Source organism: Corythoichthys intestinalis, chromosome 2, assembly GCF_030265065.1.
Source record: "Corythoichthys intestinalis isolate RoL2023-P3 chromosome 2, ASM3026506v1, whole genome shotgun sequence".
Classification (NCBI taxonomy): domain Eukaryota; kingdom Metazoa; phylum Chordata; class Actinopteri; order Syngnathiformes; family Syngnathidae; genus Corythoichthys; species Corythoichthys intestinalis.
The window spans coordinates 70542945-70562079 of record NC_080396.1 but is presented as its reverse complement, the minus strand read 5'-3'; the positions used below and the strand labels follow the sequence as shown (position 1 = coordinate 70562079).

The following is a 19135-nucleotide window of genomic DNA, read 5'->3' as shown; positions in this document are numbered from 1 at the left end:
AAATTTTGCTGCTTCGAGTATTCGTTTAATTAGAGCGGCGTTGTAATGGTTAGTTTTGCAAGTGTTTGCATTTAGTTTTATTGATTTGGGTGGATACACTGCCCTCTAGTGGCAACAGTGAATATTACACAATTCATTTAACATGGCTGAAGCCAGCTGCTTACTGTAAAGACCAACATATGCTAAGTTTTGTTTGAGCTAATGTTTCTTTTCAATACAGTGGGGCAAATAAGTATTTAGTCAACCACCAATTGTGCAAGTTCTCCTACTTGAAAAGATTAGAGAGGCCTGTAATTGTCAACATGGGTAAACCTCAACCATGATAGACAGAATGTGGAAAAAAAAACGAAAATCACATTGTTTGATTTTTATTAAGAATTTATTTCCAAATTAGAGTGGAAAATAAGTATTTGGTCACCTACAAACAAGCAAGATTTCTGGCTGTCAAAGAGGTCTAACTTCTTCTAACAAGGTCTAATGAGGCTCCACTTGTTACCTGTATTAATGGCACCTGTTTTAACTCATCAGTATAAAAGCCACCTGTCCACAAGCTCAGTCAGTCACACTCCAAACTCCACTATGGCCAAGACCAAAGAGCTGTCGAAGGACACCAGAGACAAAATTGTAGACCTGGACTAGGCTGGGAAGACTGAATCTGCATTAGGTAAAATGCTTGGTGTAAAGAAATCGACTGTGGGAGCAAGTATTAGAAAATGGAAGACATACAGGACCACTGACAATGTCCCTCCATCTGGGGCTCCATGCAAGATCTCACCCCATGGCGTCAAAATGATAACAAGAACGGTGAGCAAAAATCCCAGAACCACATTTGGGGATCTAGTAAATGACCTACAGACAGCTGGGACCACAGTAACAAAGGCTACTATCAGTAACACAATGCGCCGCCAGGGACTCAAATCCTGCACTGCCAGACGTGTCCCCCTTGCTAAAGCCACTACACGTCCAGGCCCGTCTGCGGTTCGCGAGAGAGCATTTGGATGATCCAGAAGAGGAATGGGAGAATGTGTTATGGTCAGATGAAACCAAAATAGAACTTTTTGGTAGAAACACAGGTTCTCGTGTTTGAAGGAGAAATATTACTGAATTGCACCATACCCACTGTGATGCATGGGGGTGGAAACATCATGCTTTGGGGCTGTTTTTCTGCAAAGGGACCAGGACGACTGATCTGTGTAAAGGAAAGAATGAATGGGGTCATGTATCGAGAGATTTTTAGTGAAAATCTCCTTCCATCAGCAAGGGCATTGAAGATGAGACGTGGCTGGGTCTTTCAGCATGACAATGATCCCAAACACACAGTCAGGGCAACAAAGGAGTGGCTTCGTAAGAAGCATTTCAAGGTCCTGGAGTGGCCTAACCAGTCTCCAGGTCTCAACCCCATGGAAAATCTGCAGAGGGAGTTGAGAGTCCGTGTTGCCCAATGACAGCCCCAAAACATCACTGCTCTAGAGGAGATATGCATGGAGGAATGGGCCAAAATACCAGCAACAGTGTGTGAAAAGCTTGTGAAGAGTTACAGAAAACGTTTGGCCTCCGTTATTGCCAACAAAGGGTACATAACAAAGTATTGAGATGAACTTTTGGTATTGACCAAATACTTATTTTCCGCCATGATTTGCAAATTAATTCTTTAAAAATCAAACAATGTGATTTTCTGTTTTTTTTTCTACATTCTGTCTCTCATGGTTGAGGTTTACCCATGTTGACAATTACAGGCCTCTCTAATATTTCCAAGTGGGAGACCTTGCACAATTAGAGGTTGACTAAATACTTTTTTGCCCCACTGTACATTTGTAATTTAGTTTATAGGTACATTTAGCTGTTTTTTGTGGGAATATGTGTTTGAACCATTTGTTGAGAGCATTGTTAAAAAAAACTTTAGCCTTTTGTAGCATTTAAGCTAGCGGACTGTTGCTATGCAAGTTAGCCAATTGTTCTTTTTTGTTGTACTTAGATCCTCATTTATTAATTTTTTTTGTACCATTTGAATCTAAGTTCAGGTATTTTAATTCATTTTTGAATGAAGGTGCAATCCTGCATAGTTTGAAGAAACACTCGAGAGTTTTATTTTAAAAGTGCAATCTTAGCAAGCCTTTGTTTTACAGCCCTAAAATTTATTCTGCATTGCATTAAGTGTTCCTAATCTGATGACTCCATTATTCGAACTAACTAGTTAGTGTAATTGACTCCTAAAATAACTGATAGCTGCAGCCCTTATAAATATTAAAAAAAAAAAAAAAAAAAAAAACATGTACAATATATGTTTTTTAAATTGAAAATAAAGGGAATACAGGTCGTCCTTGGGTTTTGACGTACCTGACTTACGTGATTTCGACTTTACGACGCTGTAGTCTTGTCCGCCATTTTGTCTCCAGTCGGTTTAAAAAAATAAATTAATCAAAAAATATAAATATATTTATAGACTTTAGTTTTGTGATGTATGCTTTTATTTTGGCATAAGAAGCGCAGGGCAGGTAGTACTTCCGCACATGAGTAAGAGTGCATGTACACACGAAGAAGAATGTATGCACACACGCGCACTTACGCCCACGAAGAAGTGAGCGAGAGACGAGAAAAAGAGAGGGGATGTTTTACAGCCGTAAGCCTACGCGCACATTTGTTGCTTGTGAAGCATCCACAGAGGCAACGCCTGTATATAACACCTTTTATACTGTTTATTGTGCGTTTTCAATTGTGGTCGAAAACCTGGGGCGAGTTTATGTGAGTGTTTTTGATGATGTGCGGACGCTAGCTGGTACATGCTAATCGTTTGTGTGGATTGTTATTGCTGTATCAGCAGCTGGTTATAAATTCAAATTTGAACTACTGTTATTGAAGATGAAACTAATCTAATTTCATTTTTATTTCGGTTTCATTCTACAAGTGTTGACGTCATGAGCAGCTGAATAAAGTCAGCAAACCACACAGATGTCTGACATCATCATTAGATGCTTAGCTCGCTGTCTAGGTAGGACTTACAGTGTATCACAAAAGTGAGAACACCCCTCGCATTTCTGCAGGTATTTAAGTATATCTTTTCATGGGACAACACTGACAAAATGACACTTTGACACAATGAAAAGTAGTCTGTGTGCAACTTATATAATAGAGTTCATTTATTTTCCCCTCAAAATAACTCAAAATATAGCCATTAATATCTAAACTCCTGGCAACAAAAGTGAGTACATCGCATGGGAACCACGTATATCCCTAAACGCCCAATTTGAGTAATGCTTCTCATTTTTCCTCCAAAATGTCATGTGACTCGTTACAGGAGTGCTGTCAGCATTGCTGCAGAGATTGAAGAGGTGGTGGTCAGCCTGTTAGTGCTCAGAACATACGCCGCACTCTATATCACATTGGTGTGCATGGCTCTCACCCCAGGAGGAAGCTTCTTCTGTAGACGGTAGACAAGAAAGCCCGCCCGTCTCGTCAGACCATAAGACATGGTTCCAGTAATCCATGTGCTTTGTTGATGTGTCTTCAGCAAACTGTTTGCGGGCTTTCTTGTGTACCGTCTTCAGAAGAGGCTTCCTAAATATTTGCAGAAATGCGAGGGGTGTACTCACTTTTGTGATATACTGTAGCTCCAACGTCTTGGCGAAGACAGTACAATGACGTATAATACATGTTTTTGGATGGTTATTTTGGGATTTAGGGGTACTTGAAGGGTAATTTTGATTTGCGTGGAAATTTGGGTTATGTCGCCAGCTTAGGAACAGAACTTGTTCGTAACCCGGGGACTACCTGTAATAACTGTCAGCTTTTTTTTTTTTAAATAGTTTTTAAATATTACTGAAATGCCAATGTTTTTTTTTAAACCAAAAAAAGAAATACAAATTTCAAAAATGAATAAACAAACAGTAGCCATATTTTCTATTCTAAATTAGAAAAAATATACAATAATTGAATACATTGAAAATTGTAAAAATAAAACAAAATACAATTTTTTTATTACAAAATGTAAATCTACTGAATATTTTTTAAAATTGAAAATAAAGCGAATGATAATTGTCATTTTTTCCCTTTTTTTTAAATGATTTTTTATATATACATATATATATATATATATATATATGCATTATATAGTATATGTATATATGTATGTATTATCTATTATATAAATATATTTTATATTTGATTTATATATTATTTATTATCGCTAAAGTGTCCAAAAAATTTCTTTCAATAAAAAAAAATTACAAACAAATAAAACAAATACAATTAAAAAAAATATATATATATAAAAATTACAACTGTTAAAATAAAAAAATAAACATTTTAAAACTCAAGCTAAAAAGGAAATATTTTGTTTTTTCTTTGTTGTTTTTAAGAAGAAAATGAAAATAAAACAATTTTTTTTCTAATTAAAACATGTATATGTAATATATATGTATTTTTCAATGAAAACAAATACAAGAATTTAAAGAATTTGCTTGTAATTACAGCCACGCCCATCTAAGAAAGCGCAATATTTTCTTACACCTAGGGAGGCGCTATATCTCATTTCCACACAGTACCAAAAGGATTTGAAAGAGCTCATATTTACCATAAACTTCAAGCTAATTAAGCAGTGTCCTTACTTTTTTATTTTATTATTATTCTATTTTTTTATTTTTTTATTTTTTTTTTCTCAGTAACGTTTAGCAACCTGTGCTTAACGAGTACGTGCCCCGATAATACCGTGCATGAGCGGAAAAGAAAGGAGAAAAGAAGTCTCACATTGATTTTTGAAGAGCGATTCTCTGCCAGGACTCTGCCAGCTGCTGCTCTTGTGCCTTTTGGGAACAAAACCAATGAAAAGAAGTACCAGCGCACACGGAAACACACGTGCATGGAAGAATAGACAGCAAAGACCATTTAGCTCTGTGCGTCATTCAAATTATGGTGTAATGCATACATTTGTGTGTGTGTGGGGGCGTGGGGGCACACCAGCTCTATAGGGCTTTTTGGAGCATTTTCTGTGCTAAAACATCATATTTTTCAGACAATAAGTCACTCTTGTCTGGAGTATAAATTGCACAACTGTAAAAATGCATAAAAATGAACACAGGTGGGGGTAGCGGACAAGAAATTCAGGCAGTTGCTTGGGGCCCTGGCCAATAAAGGGGCCCCCAAGGGCTGCCAAAATGTGATCTACAGAAACGACTGGAGCTGGCCATTTAAAATTAGTAGTAAACTCCCTTTGACACTTTACACTGTCACTGAACCCCACGTATTTTGTGACATAAACAAAAGCGTAAATTGCACTGGAATACCAGTCATATTTTTGTAGGGGAATTCATTTAATAAAAATGTGGTTCTTATATGATCATTTCCATTTTTTTATGACACCGTGACTGTGCATGACATTTGATTCAATGATGATTTAGCATAGTTTGTGGATGCAAATGTAACGGTGCGTTCAAGGCCACTCAGAGTTTCAAAATGATCCTTTCCATAAAAATTCTTCCTTCACTGACTGATTTGAATTTCGTTGTACGTGTTGCAATGACACATAAAGTGTAATCTATTATATTCTTAGCATTAGCATTATGAACATGCATCTTACCCTATAGACCCCAATCACCAACGTCACACGATCACGTGATCGCTGTATTGTGCCGCCATATTGTCCGTCATTGTGTGTCCGTATCGTCAATGATCGTAGTTTCTAAAGGTGGATTCACTTGCAAATTATAGAAGCCCCGGTGCTTTCAGACCCTGTAAACTCATTGGATGAGTTGCATAAAAGCCGTTATTTGGAAAAGCTACGGTCGATCCAGTCGCCAGATCCATATTTAGTGCCCAAACCGATGTTTCCTCCCGTCCGGTCCTGTCCCGTGCGTCAGAGCTCGTCCTGAGACCACAAAATTTCCAATCATACTCCAGTTTATGTCATGCCAAAAATCGGCAGCGGCCCGAATATAAACCGACATTTGGTCAGCTGAGCGTCACCGTTGTCACGATTGTAAAATGAAACTTGATTGACAACTGGCCGGTGTGTGCCGAAAAATAGCTGCCCCGCGTGAAATGCCACCCCCGACGGGAGCGCTTATTTATAACGCTTTATTGACGTGAAAACATCAAATGTTTTCAGGGACGCAATACAGTAATGGATTTACGACTGTAAGATCAGTTTTAAATAATTAAATTACACAAAATATTAGTATTGTATTTTAGTAACACATCGTAGACTGGGCCACATAACCATCTTTGAACAGAAATGTATTAGTCTACAGGTTTTCACGACCATATCCCAATGACAATCACACAGGTATGACATTTATTAGTTCAAGCAGAGTAAAATTACATATATACATATATAAATACATATTCACGGTACAAGAAAGTCATTTTGGTGTGGGCGCTCCCGTCATGGGGGACATTTCACGCAGGGCGGCTATTTTTCGGCACAACACCTGTTGTTGCGCTCACCTTCTTGCTGCGCGACCGTCGCGACGAGCTTCGTAGTCTCCGTCTGATGATGTTTGCGATCGTGTTGGCATCATATTGATGTTTTCGCCGCTGTCTAACGGTTGTCGACACAAACGCATCATGGACCGAGATAAACAAACCGTGCTGCTTCAGAGATTTGCCCATTTAACAATGGGCACAAAGCATCTACTAAAATGACCGTTTACCTTCTCTGTTACCGCAACCAACCGCCACACATGCCTTCATTATTTTGATTAATCAATGTTAACGATTGTCAGGAAGGTTTTTGGGTTCGTTTACTAGGCGGTGATTCTTTAGACAAGCAGAAAAACACGCAGTAATAGGAGGAATGTACGTAGCAGTAATACGTAAACACGATGAGCTAGCTGACGGACAATATGGCGGCACCAGTCAGGGGGGCGGAGTTCTGACGTCACGTGATTGGGGTCTATAGTGAGTTAAACATTTAATATTGTGTTCAATCTTATTTTAAGTTGTGTGCTGTTGAAATGTCAGTACCAAATAAATATTTGTGTCTTTATATACCTTGGCTTGATTGTGTTTTCTAATGTAATTTTTAAGCTCTTACTCTGGGAAGTATGTGGGCTCCACACCCGGGTCGCTAAAGGCCTGATCCCAGTCTTCAGCCATCAGCGATCCCCCGTTGGCGAGCGAGCCATTTTCTGGGACGCCACTCGATGCCTGCCGCCCCCTCGGTGAGCCTTGTCCCCCTGTAGCCAGTGGGTTAGAAGAGGGTGGAAAAGGTGAGATGGACAAGATGACCTGATAAGCTTTCCGCTATGATTTTTAAAAGACAAAAAAAAAAAAAAAAAAGCAAACAAACAAACAAAAAAAACCCTCTAAGAGTAATAGGAAAAAAATACAAAACTGGAAAAAGTGGAAAACTGCAAAATAGAACACAAAAAACAACCCCCTCCAAAAATTGACAAAACTGCAAATAAAAAAAAAATGAAGAAAAAAACCCCCCTCAAAAACAGAAAGAATGCAAACATGGATAAAACTGGAAAAAAAAAAAAAAAAAAAACTGCGAAACAGGAAAAAGTGGAAAACTGCAAAACAAAAAACAAACCCCTCCCAAAATTGACAAAAAACCCTCAAAAACAGAACATGGAAAAAATGAAAAAAAAAAAAAAAAAAACTGCGAAACCCCCCCTCCCCAAAAAACCCATGAAACTGGAAAAAGTGGAAAATTGAAAAACTGCAACAAAAAAAATACACACAAAAAAAAAAAACACCAAAATTGACCAAACTGCCAAAAATAAAGAAAATAAAAACCCACCAAAAAATCCAAAACAAAAAAGGAAAACCTGCAAAAAAATAGAACAATTCGTGAAACGGCCAAAATAAATCGTTTTGCATTACTGAAAAAAAAAAAAAAAAAACACAAGGCAAAATTGGCAAAACCTCAAAAGGCTGCAAAAAAACAGAACACTAAAAGTAATAGATAAAATGCAAAACTGTGTAAAAAGTGGAAAACTGCAAAATAGAAGACAAAAAACTAACCCCTTCAAAAATTGACAAAACCCCCCTCAAAAACAGAAAAATAAAATGCAAACATGGAAAAAGTGCAAAAAAAAAAAAACAACAACATGAAACTGGAAAAAGTGGAAAATTGAAAAACTGCAACAAAAAAATAAAAAAATAAAATAACTCCACCAAAATGCAAAAAAATGCAAACCTGCAAAAAACCCTGCAAAAATTGGCAAAACGGTTGGTAAAAATGTGGAAAAAAATTGAAAAGAAATAGCAAAACTAAAAAAACATTGCAAATAAATGAATAAATAATTAAATAAATAAACAAACAAACAAATAAATAAATTTATTAATTAATTAAAAAAAACAAAGGAAAACATTACAAACCAAAAAAATGGAAAAAAAATAACACAGAAAAATACTACAAAACACAAAACATGTCAGGCTCAAAAACAATAAAAAAATTCCAAACCTGCACATAACAGTGGAAAAATTGTTAAAACTGCAAAACAATGCTAAAAAACCCACGCAAATTGGAAAAAAAGCAAAAAAAAAAAAAAAAAAAAAAAAAAAAAAAATCATAAATACCCCCCGCTCCCTGGGAAAAAAAAACACAATATAGCTGGGATTTTAGTTTTGGTTGTAACTTTATTTTTAGTTGTTATAGGGGTGCCATTGATGCAGCTGATGAGTTAACCCTGCTCCAAAATGAATAGGAAGTAATCAAAAAATGTACAGGACGCCATTCCGCCATAATAATGTCATTCTGTAGTTGTTATTTGTACTTGCCATGAAGGTGTTCTTTTTCCAGGTTGCTGAGCGACTTGCTACGCGTGCGGAAGTTTCTGAGCAGATCACGGTGTTCCTCGTAGGTGACCGGGGGGCTCTCAGCGCTCACGTGGACGGGCCGAGGCGTGCCGTAGTAATTACCTGAATGGTGAGACTGGGTCAGTCAAACTGAAGCTCCCTTGACCAGTGGCGCCTCCAGAAATTTTTCATTGGGATGGGCAAATGGGGCCACTTAAAACCTTGGGGTAGGCACACCAAAACTAAAAGCCATAATTACAGGTTCTTTTTTTATGTTGTGGCAGTAAACAGGCCAGAGGAAAACTGTCAGAAAAACTTCAGGACATGCCTACTTTGGTTTATTGTGTTATATTTCAAGTTAGTAATTATTTTATGTGCATAGTCCATAGTAGTCCAGTCAACATTTTGAGTTCCACAGCAATCTGACATTATACTGGTGAGTGAGGTGACCAACAAATTTATAAGGGGGGCCGTGGCCACCCCTTGGTGGCACCATTGCCCGCGACACTTCATGTTTTTCACGAAAATAAAAAGACAAACTGTAGACTAAATATCAGAGAATATTTACACTTTTTTTTTTCCATTTAATGAAATGTACTTAAAAGAATATATATACGTATATTATTATTATATATATACGAGTATTTAGTTATTTTTCCTTTTTAAAATGAATCCAAAAATGAGTTTAGTTCTTTAAAAATTTTAACAACAAATAAAAGATAAAAATGAATAAATTGTTACATTGAATGTTTAATTTTTTAAATTTCTCAATTTAATTGTTTTAACACTTTAATTTAATTTAAACACTTTGAAATTGTATAGAAAGAGAACGTTTACTTTTTTCCCATCATTTAAATTCATCAATTATTTTTAACACTTAATTTAATTAATTCTATTTTTTAATTCACTATTTTAATCAATTAGTTTAATTTAAACACTTCAAAAGTACATTAAAAAATTCCACTGTAAATTTAAGTAAACTTATTTTTTAACACTTAATTTAATTCATTAATTTTTCAAATGTATATACATCATCAACTCAAATTAACGTTTTAAGATTACATAAATGTTTACATTTTTCCACTTTAAATTTAAATTTATGAATTTAATTATTCTGACATTTAATTCAATGATTATTTTTTTTAAATAATTTAAACATTTTCAAATTACACAAAAAGAATAATACTTTTCAACTTTAAAATGAATGAAACACTTTATTTAATTCAATAAATTATTTGAAATATTTTAATTAATGACTTTATTTGATTTAAACACTTTAAAATGACACAAACTGAACTTTTTTCCCCACGTTAAATTTAAATGTTAAATTCTTTTAACATTTGATTAATTCTATTTTTTTTTTTTTTTCATTTTAATCAGTTTATTTAATTTAAACACTTAACACTTAATTTAGTTCATTAATTAAAAAAAAAAAAAAATATATATATATATATAATTAATTGAAATAACTTTTTAAAATTACATAAATGGTTTCTTTTTTTCCACTTTAAATTTAAATTTATGAATTTAATTATTCTAACTTTTAATTCAATGATTATTTTTGGAAATAATTTAAACATTTTAAAATTATATAAAAATAATAATTATACTTTTCAACTTTAAAATGAATTATTTTAACACTTTATTTAATTCAATAAATTATTTGAAAATTTTTAATTAATGAATTTATTCAAACACTTTAAAATGACACAAACTAAACTTTTTTCCCACTTTAAATGTAAATTTATTAATTATTTTAACATTTAGTTAATTAAAAAAAAATTGTTTTAAACACTTCAAATGAAATATAAAAAGAATGTTTACTTTTCCTTATTTTTTATTTACTTATTTCTTTTAAGAAATAAGAAAAAAAAAAAAAAAAAAAAACATTTTAACATAATAAAAAATGTGGGATTTAAAACGTGTTACTTAGAGGCACAAAAAATGATTTGGACAATTTTATGGTCAATGATTGCCTCTAAACGGTTGATTGACATGACATTTCATTTGCTCATCCGATTCATCACATCTGGCGCCGTCCATGGCAGCCGATGAGTTGTATTTTTCTACAGATTGGGCCAAATAAGTTGACTACCTTGAAACTTTCCACTCTCCAGCAGCGCTCCCGACTCCTCCAGAGAAAAAAACTCCTCAACGGAGAGAAAGTTGTAATCGGTCCCGGATATCTCCCCTGCTCTCGGCGCCCTGGTCGTACCTGGGAAAGAAATAAGAAAGGAAGAGCACATCCATTACGAAGAACAGTGAGCCAAGAAAGCTCTTAAGTGGATGATGTGAACATTCCTCAGGCTTTTTTTGCCTTCATCGTCAATCAAAGTCAGCAGCTGTAAATAGTCCCAGAGTTGAAAGTATTTACCCCTTACTGTAACTAAGTAGTTTTGCGATGTAACTTGTCTTTTTCGAGTAGTACTGTGGAAAGTAAGCAAGTACATTTACTCTTGTGACTGTAACTAAGCAGTTTTGTTGTGTAACTTGTGTTTTTGTTTCGTATTTTCCCACCCCTTGAGGCCTGAATTTTAAAAAATGGTTTATTATATTTAATTAAAACATTGTATTGTAAAAATTTCATTTGATTTTTTTAAATTTCTAAAATGTAAAATTTATATTTATATTTAACATTTATAATATTTATATTTTTTATTTTCTAAAATTATTTATTTTTGTTAGTGTAATTTTTAAATTGAAAATGTATTGATTTAAAAAAATAAGGATTTTTAAAAAATTGTGATTTTGATAATAAAAATGAAATCAAAAACGGATTCATTTTTTCAAAAATTATTTACCACTTTTAGTGTCATTTTTTTAAAAAAATAATCAGGTTTAGATAATTTATATTCATTTTTTGTTTAGTTAAAAATTGATGAAAATTGAAAATTAATAAAAAATTCAAAAAATGATTTAAAAAAAAAAAAAAAAAAAAAACCTTGGAGAAATGTATTAACTTCCTATTGATATCAGGTCACTTCTTGAGCGATTGATTCTGACAAGCAGGTGATGGGCAAGGCTTTTACAAGTCCACATCTGCACCACCAAATCCTGTAATCAGCTCTTCTGGACCGTCCAGAACAAATGGCGGGACATCCTGTTTTGCCACAAGTAACGCCCTATAACTACAAAACTCCACGGCTGAGAATTTGAACACTCACCGCTTAGGCAGACAAAATCTCCAACTTTAGTTGCCTTGACAACAATGACACACAGACTCATCGGCCCAACCTGCAATGGAAAATTACCCTAAATAACACCCAAACACACATTTCACCCGGATCACAGCCCTGCCTCACAAGAGCCTTCAAAAGACTGAATTTTTTTAGGTAGCACGGCTTTTTTCGGGAATTATGTTGATGGCGACTCTGGATCTAGTCTTCGTCCTCGCCTGGGTCTCTTTGCTGTTTTGCCTTCCTGAATGATTGCTGTCGACTTGGAATAAATCGTCAACTTCGTGCTTTGAAGCCTTTATTCAGCTTTCAGAATGGAGTCAGTACAAGGGGCTAAAACTAAGGTGGACGCACAGAGTCTGGCCTTTTGGCCAGGTTGTCAGGGCCCTGTTGGGGTCCCGTCAGGGTCGAGGATTTTTAATTCATGACCCCTGCTTTACATAGATCAGTCGTCCTGGTCCCTTTGCAGAAAAACAGCCCCAAAGCATGAGGTTTCCATCTCCATGCTTCACAGTGGGTATGGTGTTCTTCGGATGCAATTCAGTATTCTTTCTCCTCCAAACACGAGAACCTGTGTTTCTTCCAAAAAGTTGTATTTTGGTTTCATCTGACCATAACACATTCTCCCAGTCCTCTTCTGGATCATCCAAATGCTCTCTAGCAAACCGCAGACAGGCCTGGACGTGTACCAGCTTCAGCAGGGGGGACATGTCTGGCAGTGCAGGATTTGAGTCCCTAGCGGCGCATTGTGTTACTGATAGTAGCCTTTGTTACTGTGGTCCCAGCTCTCTGTAGGTCATTCACTAGGTCCCCCTGTGTGGTTCTGGGATTTTGTCTCACCGTTCTTGTTATTATTTTGACGCCACAGGGTGAGATTTTGCATGGAGCCCCAGATCCAGGGAGATTATCAGTGGTCTTATATGTCTTCTATTTTCTAATAATTGCTCCCACAGTTGATTTCTTTACACCAAGCATTTTACCTATTGCAGATTCAGTCTTCCCAGCCTGGTGCAGGTCTACAATTTTGTCTCTGGTGTCCTTTGATAGATCTTTGGCCTTGGCCGTAGTGGAGTTAGGAGTGTGACTGACTGAGCTTGTGGACAGGTGTCTTTTATACCGATAGTGAGTTAAAACAGGTGCCATTAATACAGGTAATAAGTGGAGCCTCGTTAGACCTCGTTAGAAGTTAGACCTCTTTGACAGCCAGAAATATTGCTTGTTTGTAGGTGACCAAATGCTTATTTTCCACTCTAATTTCGAAATAAATTCTTTAAAAATCAAACAATGTGATTTTGTTTTTGTTTTTTTTCCACATTCTGTCTCTCATGGTTGAGGTTTACCCATGTTGACAATTACAGGCTTCTCTAATCTTTTCAAGTGGGAAAACTTGCACAATTGGTGGTAGACTAAATACTTATTTGCCCCACTGTACATGGCTGTCAATGGCATGGACGTACATTGGTTTCAATGGCATAGACGTACATGGCTGTCAATGGAATCCAAGTACATTGGCATCAATAGAATCGACATACATAGCTGTCTATGGCATGGACTTGCATGAATGTCAATGGCATGGACTTACTTGGGCGCAGTTGAATGTCAACGCGCTGCAACGGTAAGTTTTTGGTCAAAAATCACAACCACCAATGTTTTTCTGCCATTGAAAATAAAGGTGAAATTTGGCCATCAGAAATGAATAGAACGACAAAGTACATGCCAATGACACCCCATTGGAAAAGAATTGGAACGTTTTTGGTGAATTTTGGATGACCCATAGGTTTTTGGCAAATTCTGTACATGACTTTTATGCCCCATACATTACAGAATTTTTTAATGTTTGATTTATGTGAATAAGATAAAAAAATGTGGGGCTAGATATACAGTGAGGAGCATAAGTACAGGATGTCCATAAAGTCTCTTTGCCATTTGTTCTCTTGTATTCAGCGTTTATTGAAGTTTTTTTTAACCTCTTTTAATACACTTCTACTTGGGCACCATTAGTTGCACGAAGCACATCAAGACGGTACTTGATTTCTTGCCATGTTCACTGTAGCATAGCCTCATCAATTGTGGCAATGGTATCAGTAATCCTTCACTTAAGGTCAGTAATGTCCCTTATCTTTGTTTGATACACAATATCTTTAACATAACCCCATAGAAAGAAGTCCAGGGGAGTGATATCTGGTGAACGTGGCGGCCAAGGAATTTGCCCATCCCTTCCAATCCATCGGTCTGGAAATGTTTGATTGAGGAACCCACGAACATGCAGCCCCCAATGTGGTGGTGCACCATCTTGCTGAAAAATGATGGTTGGTTGAAGGTCATTCAGTTGTGGTGGCACATATTCAGTTAAAAGGTCAACGTAAACATTTGCAAAAATGGATGTCTCGATGAAGAAAAACACACAAATGCAGTGTAATAAAAAACTTTAATAAACACTGAATACAATGGAATAAATCTGGAAAAAAATAAATTTTTGAAATGGTAAAGAGACTTTATGGACACCCTGTATTTGAACCCCTTGTGATTTTGCGAGTTCACCCACTTAGAAAATAGGTAGAGGTCTAAAATTTCAATCATAGATGCCTTTCCACTTATAGAGACATAATCTTAAAAAAAAAAAAAATAAAATGAATAAATATCCGAAACTAAAATTGTATGATTTTTAAATCATTTATTTGTAATTTACTGGGGTTGATAAGTATTTGTACCTCTTAGAATGGGCAATAATTATGACACTAAAGAGTTGTCAGTCTACCTTAAAAAAAGTCCTTTACCCCATGAGTCACCAAACACCCACCCACCCACCACCCGTTTGAGCCCGTTATTGTACCTGTGCACCACACAGTCAGTCCTAATCCAACCGCTACCATGGGCAAGACCAGAGAGCTTTCCAAAGACACCAGAGAAAGGAGCTGGTCATGCACAGTTTGAAAGGCTACTGTCAGTGGAACACTACGGTGCAATGGTTTAAAATCATGCATTGCTCAGAAGGTTCCCCTGTTGAAGCAAGTACATGTGAAGTTTGCCAGGGACCATCTGAATGATGCAGATGGGCCATGGGAGAAAGTCATGTGGTCAAATGAGTAGAAAATTTTGGTGCAAACTTTACTCGTCGTGTGTGGAGGAAAAAGAAGGTTGAGTACGATCCCAAGAACACCATCCCCACTGTGAAGTATGGGGGTGGAAACCTCATGCTTTTTGGCAAAGGGGACAGGATGACTGTACTGTATAAAGCAGGGGATGAATGGTGAAATGTATGGGCAGATTTTGAGCCAGAACTTCCTTCCCTCAGTCAGAGACTTGAAGATGAGTCGTGGCTGGATCTTCCAACCTGACAACGATCCCAAGCCTATAGCCAAGCTGACCAAGGAATGGCTGTGTAAAAGGCATATCAAGGTTCTGGAGTGGCCTAGCCAGTCTCCAGACTTCAATCCAATTGAAAATCTTTGGATGGAGCTGAAACTTGGTGTTTCTCAACAACAGCCCAGAAACCTGACAGATGTATAGAAGATTTGTGTGGAGGAATGGGCCAGAATCCCTGTTTCCATACACTGCTGGCCAAAAGTATTGGCACCCCTACAATTCTGTCAGATAATGCTCAGTTTCTTCCAGAAAATGATTGCAATTACAAATGCTTTGATAGTAATATCTTCATTTATTTTGCTTTTAATGAAAAAACACACAAAAAAAGGGATCATCATTTTACACAAAACTCCAAAAATGGTCCGGATAAATGTCAAATGGGCAATCTCAAGGCTCCGAGTCTATCTCCAAAGACCTGAATGTTCCTGTGTCTACCGTGCACAGTGTCATCAATAAGTGTAAAACCCATGGCACTGTGGCTAACCTCCCGAGATGTGGCCGGAAAAGAAAAATTGACGAGAGATTTCAAGAAAAGATTGTGCGGATGGTGGATAAAGAACTTTGACTAACATCCAACCAAGTTCAAGCTGTCCCGCAGTTCGAGGGTACAACAGCGTCAACCCGTACTATTCGTCGGCGTCTGAATGAAAAGGGACTCTATGGTAGGAAGACCCCACTTCTGACCCAGACACATAAAAAAGCCAGGCTGGAGTTTGCCAAAACTTACCTGAGAAAGCCAAAAACGTTTTGGAAGAATGTTCTCTGGTCAGATGAGACAGAAGTACAGCTTTTTGGGAAAGGGCATCAACATAAAGTTTACAGAAAAAAAATGAGGCCTTCATAGAAAAGAACACGATCCCCACAGTCAAACATGGCGCAGGTTTCCTGATGTTTTGGGGTTGTTTTGCTACCTCTGGCACTGGACTGCCATGCCATGAGAACTAATGCACCCCCATACCATCAGAGTTGCTGGCTTTTGAACTTTGCGTTGATAACAGTCCGGATGGTCCGCTTCCTCTTTGGTCCGCAGGACACGATGTCCAGTGTTTCCAAAAACACTGTGCACATTGTGCATCAGTCCATTTTACATGAGGTCAGGCCCAGAGAACGTTTCTGGATGTTGTTCATAAACGGCTTTTGCTTTGCATGGTAGAGTTTTAACCCGCACTTACTGATGTAGTGATGAACTGTATTTACTGACAGTGGTTTTTTGAAGTTTTCCTGAGCCCATTTGGTGATATCCTTTACACACACGTCGGTTTTTAAGGCAGTGCCGTCTGAGGGATCGAAGGTCACGGTCATTCAGTCTTGGTTTCCGGCCGTGGCACTTACGTGCATTGATTTCATCAGATTCTCTGAACCTTTTGATGATACTATGGACCGTAGATGTTGAAATCCCTAAATTCCTTGCAATTTTGCTTTGAGAATTGTTCTTAAACTGTTCAACTATTTTCTCACGCAGTTGTGGACAAAGTGGTGAACCTCGCCCCATCCTTGCTTGTGAATGACTGAGCATGTTTGGGGAGGCTCCTTTTATGGTACCCACCTGTTCCCAATTAGCCTGATCACATGTGGGATTAGGAGTGGGAACCTCTTGGTACCTTACGATACGATACGATTTGCGATACAAAGCTCACGATAACGATGATCTGACGATATGGCGTTACGGTTTTTGATACATTGGTCAGGAAATCCTTCTAGGATATTTTACAAAAAACTAATAAACAGAAAAACAAGCTTCTGCTGTGATTTGGAATGAGTTTATCACTAGTAGACGTCCAATCCGTTTGAACTTGGAGGGTGGCAGCGAATGAACATTCGTTCATTCGCTGCCATACCTCCCACTTCAAACGGATTGAACGTCTATGGCCGTCAGTGGCAGCCAATGCCAGGCAGTAAGTAATTTTGGGCCATTTAAGGTCATTTACCTGTTGATTTTCAGTTACTTTCTGTTGATTTTGGGTTATTTTATTTTGCTGTTTAATTTTGTGTTACAGAACAGGAAGTGACCTGGGAATCACCCAAATGAATAGAGCCTACCCACGTACCACGTGCTCGCTGTATGGATCCGCCCACTTGTCCGTCATTTTGACTCTGTATTAGCACTGTTTTCAATTGATGGCGGAATTTAAAATGCATTTCATGGAAGACCCGGTGCTTTCTGATGCCGCAAACTCACTGGATCTGCTGCATAAAAGGCGTTATGAGGAAAAGCTTCGTTCTGTACAGTTGCCAGATCCATATTTGATGCCCAAATCGATGTTTTTCGACCCACTGTCTTCGCCCTGTCTGCCTGACATCTGCTACGCAGATATTTACAATTATCTTGTCCACACAAAATCAGCCTATTCTCACGAAAATTTGAAAAACTTCAAGAGCTTGGAGGCTTATAAATACTTCGTTGCTGGTTAAGTGAAACAGGTCCTCGTCCACGAAAATTCGGCAGGAATCTATCTTGTGCTTGGAAAGGTGAGTTACGAAATTTTCAATTCAAAATCTTTTGTTATTGCTAACATCCACTGTCAAGTCTAATGTATTTCATGTCGTTTGTCAATGGAGTTAAGGCTTTTAATGTTTATATGGTTTAGCGATAGCACTCTCACGACATACATACGTGTATGTTGTCGGCGATTAGCCTAGCAATGATCTTAATTGTGGTTATTTGTCAGCCCCGTAGGCGAGACCAGTTTCTTTCACTTGGTACCAGCTAAATATTATTCAAAAAATAACGATGGTGGAAGAAAGGGAAGTCACAAACATCTTGAATTTGAAACTATGTCGTACTACGTCGTATGTTGTCGGCGATTAGCCTCGCAATGATCTTAATTGTGGTTATTTGTCAGCCCCGTAGACGAGGCCAGTTTCTTTCACTTGGTACCAGCTAAATATTATTCAAAAAATAACGATGGTGGAAGAAAGGGAAGTCACAAACATCTTGAATTTGAAACTATGTCGTACTACGTCGTATGTTGTCGGCGACTAGCCTAGCAATGATCTTAATTGTGGTTGTCAGGCCAAAACCCTCTAAATATATATTAAATGCATCTTACCGGATATAAAATGACTACTACATAGTCCGTGGTGATTTTTTGGTGTCCAGTTTTCACGTCGAATTGCAGCCGTCCATTTCGCTCTCCTCTTTGGATCCCTCGGAATACGGTAAAACTTCAAGTCTCTCCTTCCATCTTCTCTGTTAGTGCAACCAACAGCCACACACGCCTTCACCATTTTGATTATTAATGTTAAGGAGCAGAAAAACACGCCGTAAATAGGAGAAATGTACGTAGCCGTAACAGGTTAACACTATGTTTTGACGGACAAGTGGGCGGAACCATACAGCGAGCACGTGGTACGTGGGTAGGCTCTATAGGCAATGACTCAAACTCAACAGGAAATGACCTGTAAATGCCCTAAAATGAAAAGCAAAATCGGACCGAATGACTGTGAATGCGCTGGTTTTGAAGGAACGAACGTTCCTAGTCTAAATGGATTGGGCGTCGAGCACAGTCAATGGCAGCCTTTAAAAAAAAAATAATAATAATTTTTTTTTTTTTGTTAATTGACACCATTTTAAAACGATATCTCGATTTTTGACAGGAGCATATCGATAACCTTTTGGGATACAAAGTATCACGATATATCACCATTTCGATATTTTGTCACACTCCTATGTGGGATGTTCCAAATAGGTGTTTGATGAGCTTTTCTCAGCTTTCTCAGTATTTTTTTTGTCACCTTTCCCAACTTCTACTGGACGTGTTGCAGCCATGAAATTCTAAGTTAATTATTATTTGGCAAAAAACAATTAAGTTTATCAGTTTGAACATGAAATTTGTTGTCTCTGTAGTGTATAC

General features: G+C 37.2%; 1 protein-coding gene across 3 annotated transcripts in view; it reads right to left on the bottom strand.

Moving 5' to 3' along the window:
• LOC130907147 (membrane-associated guanylate kinase, WW and PDZ domain-containing protein 3) overlaps window positions 1–19135 on the bottom strand; it is a 148605-nt gene that overhangs the window by 44282 nt on the left and 85188 nt on the right. For all 3 annotated transcript variants that reach the window (XM_057821982.1, XM_057821983.1, XM_057821981.1), the window contains 4 exons: window positions 10835–10954; window positions 8722–8862; window positions 7028–7169; window positions 4744–4799 (listed from right to left, as the gene is read on the bottom strand). In XM_057821982.1, the coding sequence (XP_057677965.1) occupies window positions 4744–4799; window positions 7028–7169; window positions 8722–8862; window positions 10835–10954 (459 nt within the window). The remainder of the gene's footprint in view (window positions 1–4743; window positions 4800–7027; window positions 7170–8721; window positions 8863–10834; window positions 10955–19135) is intronic.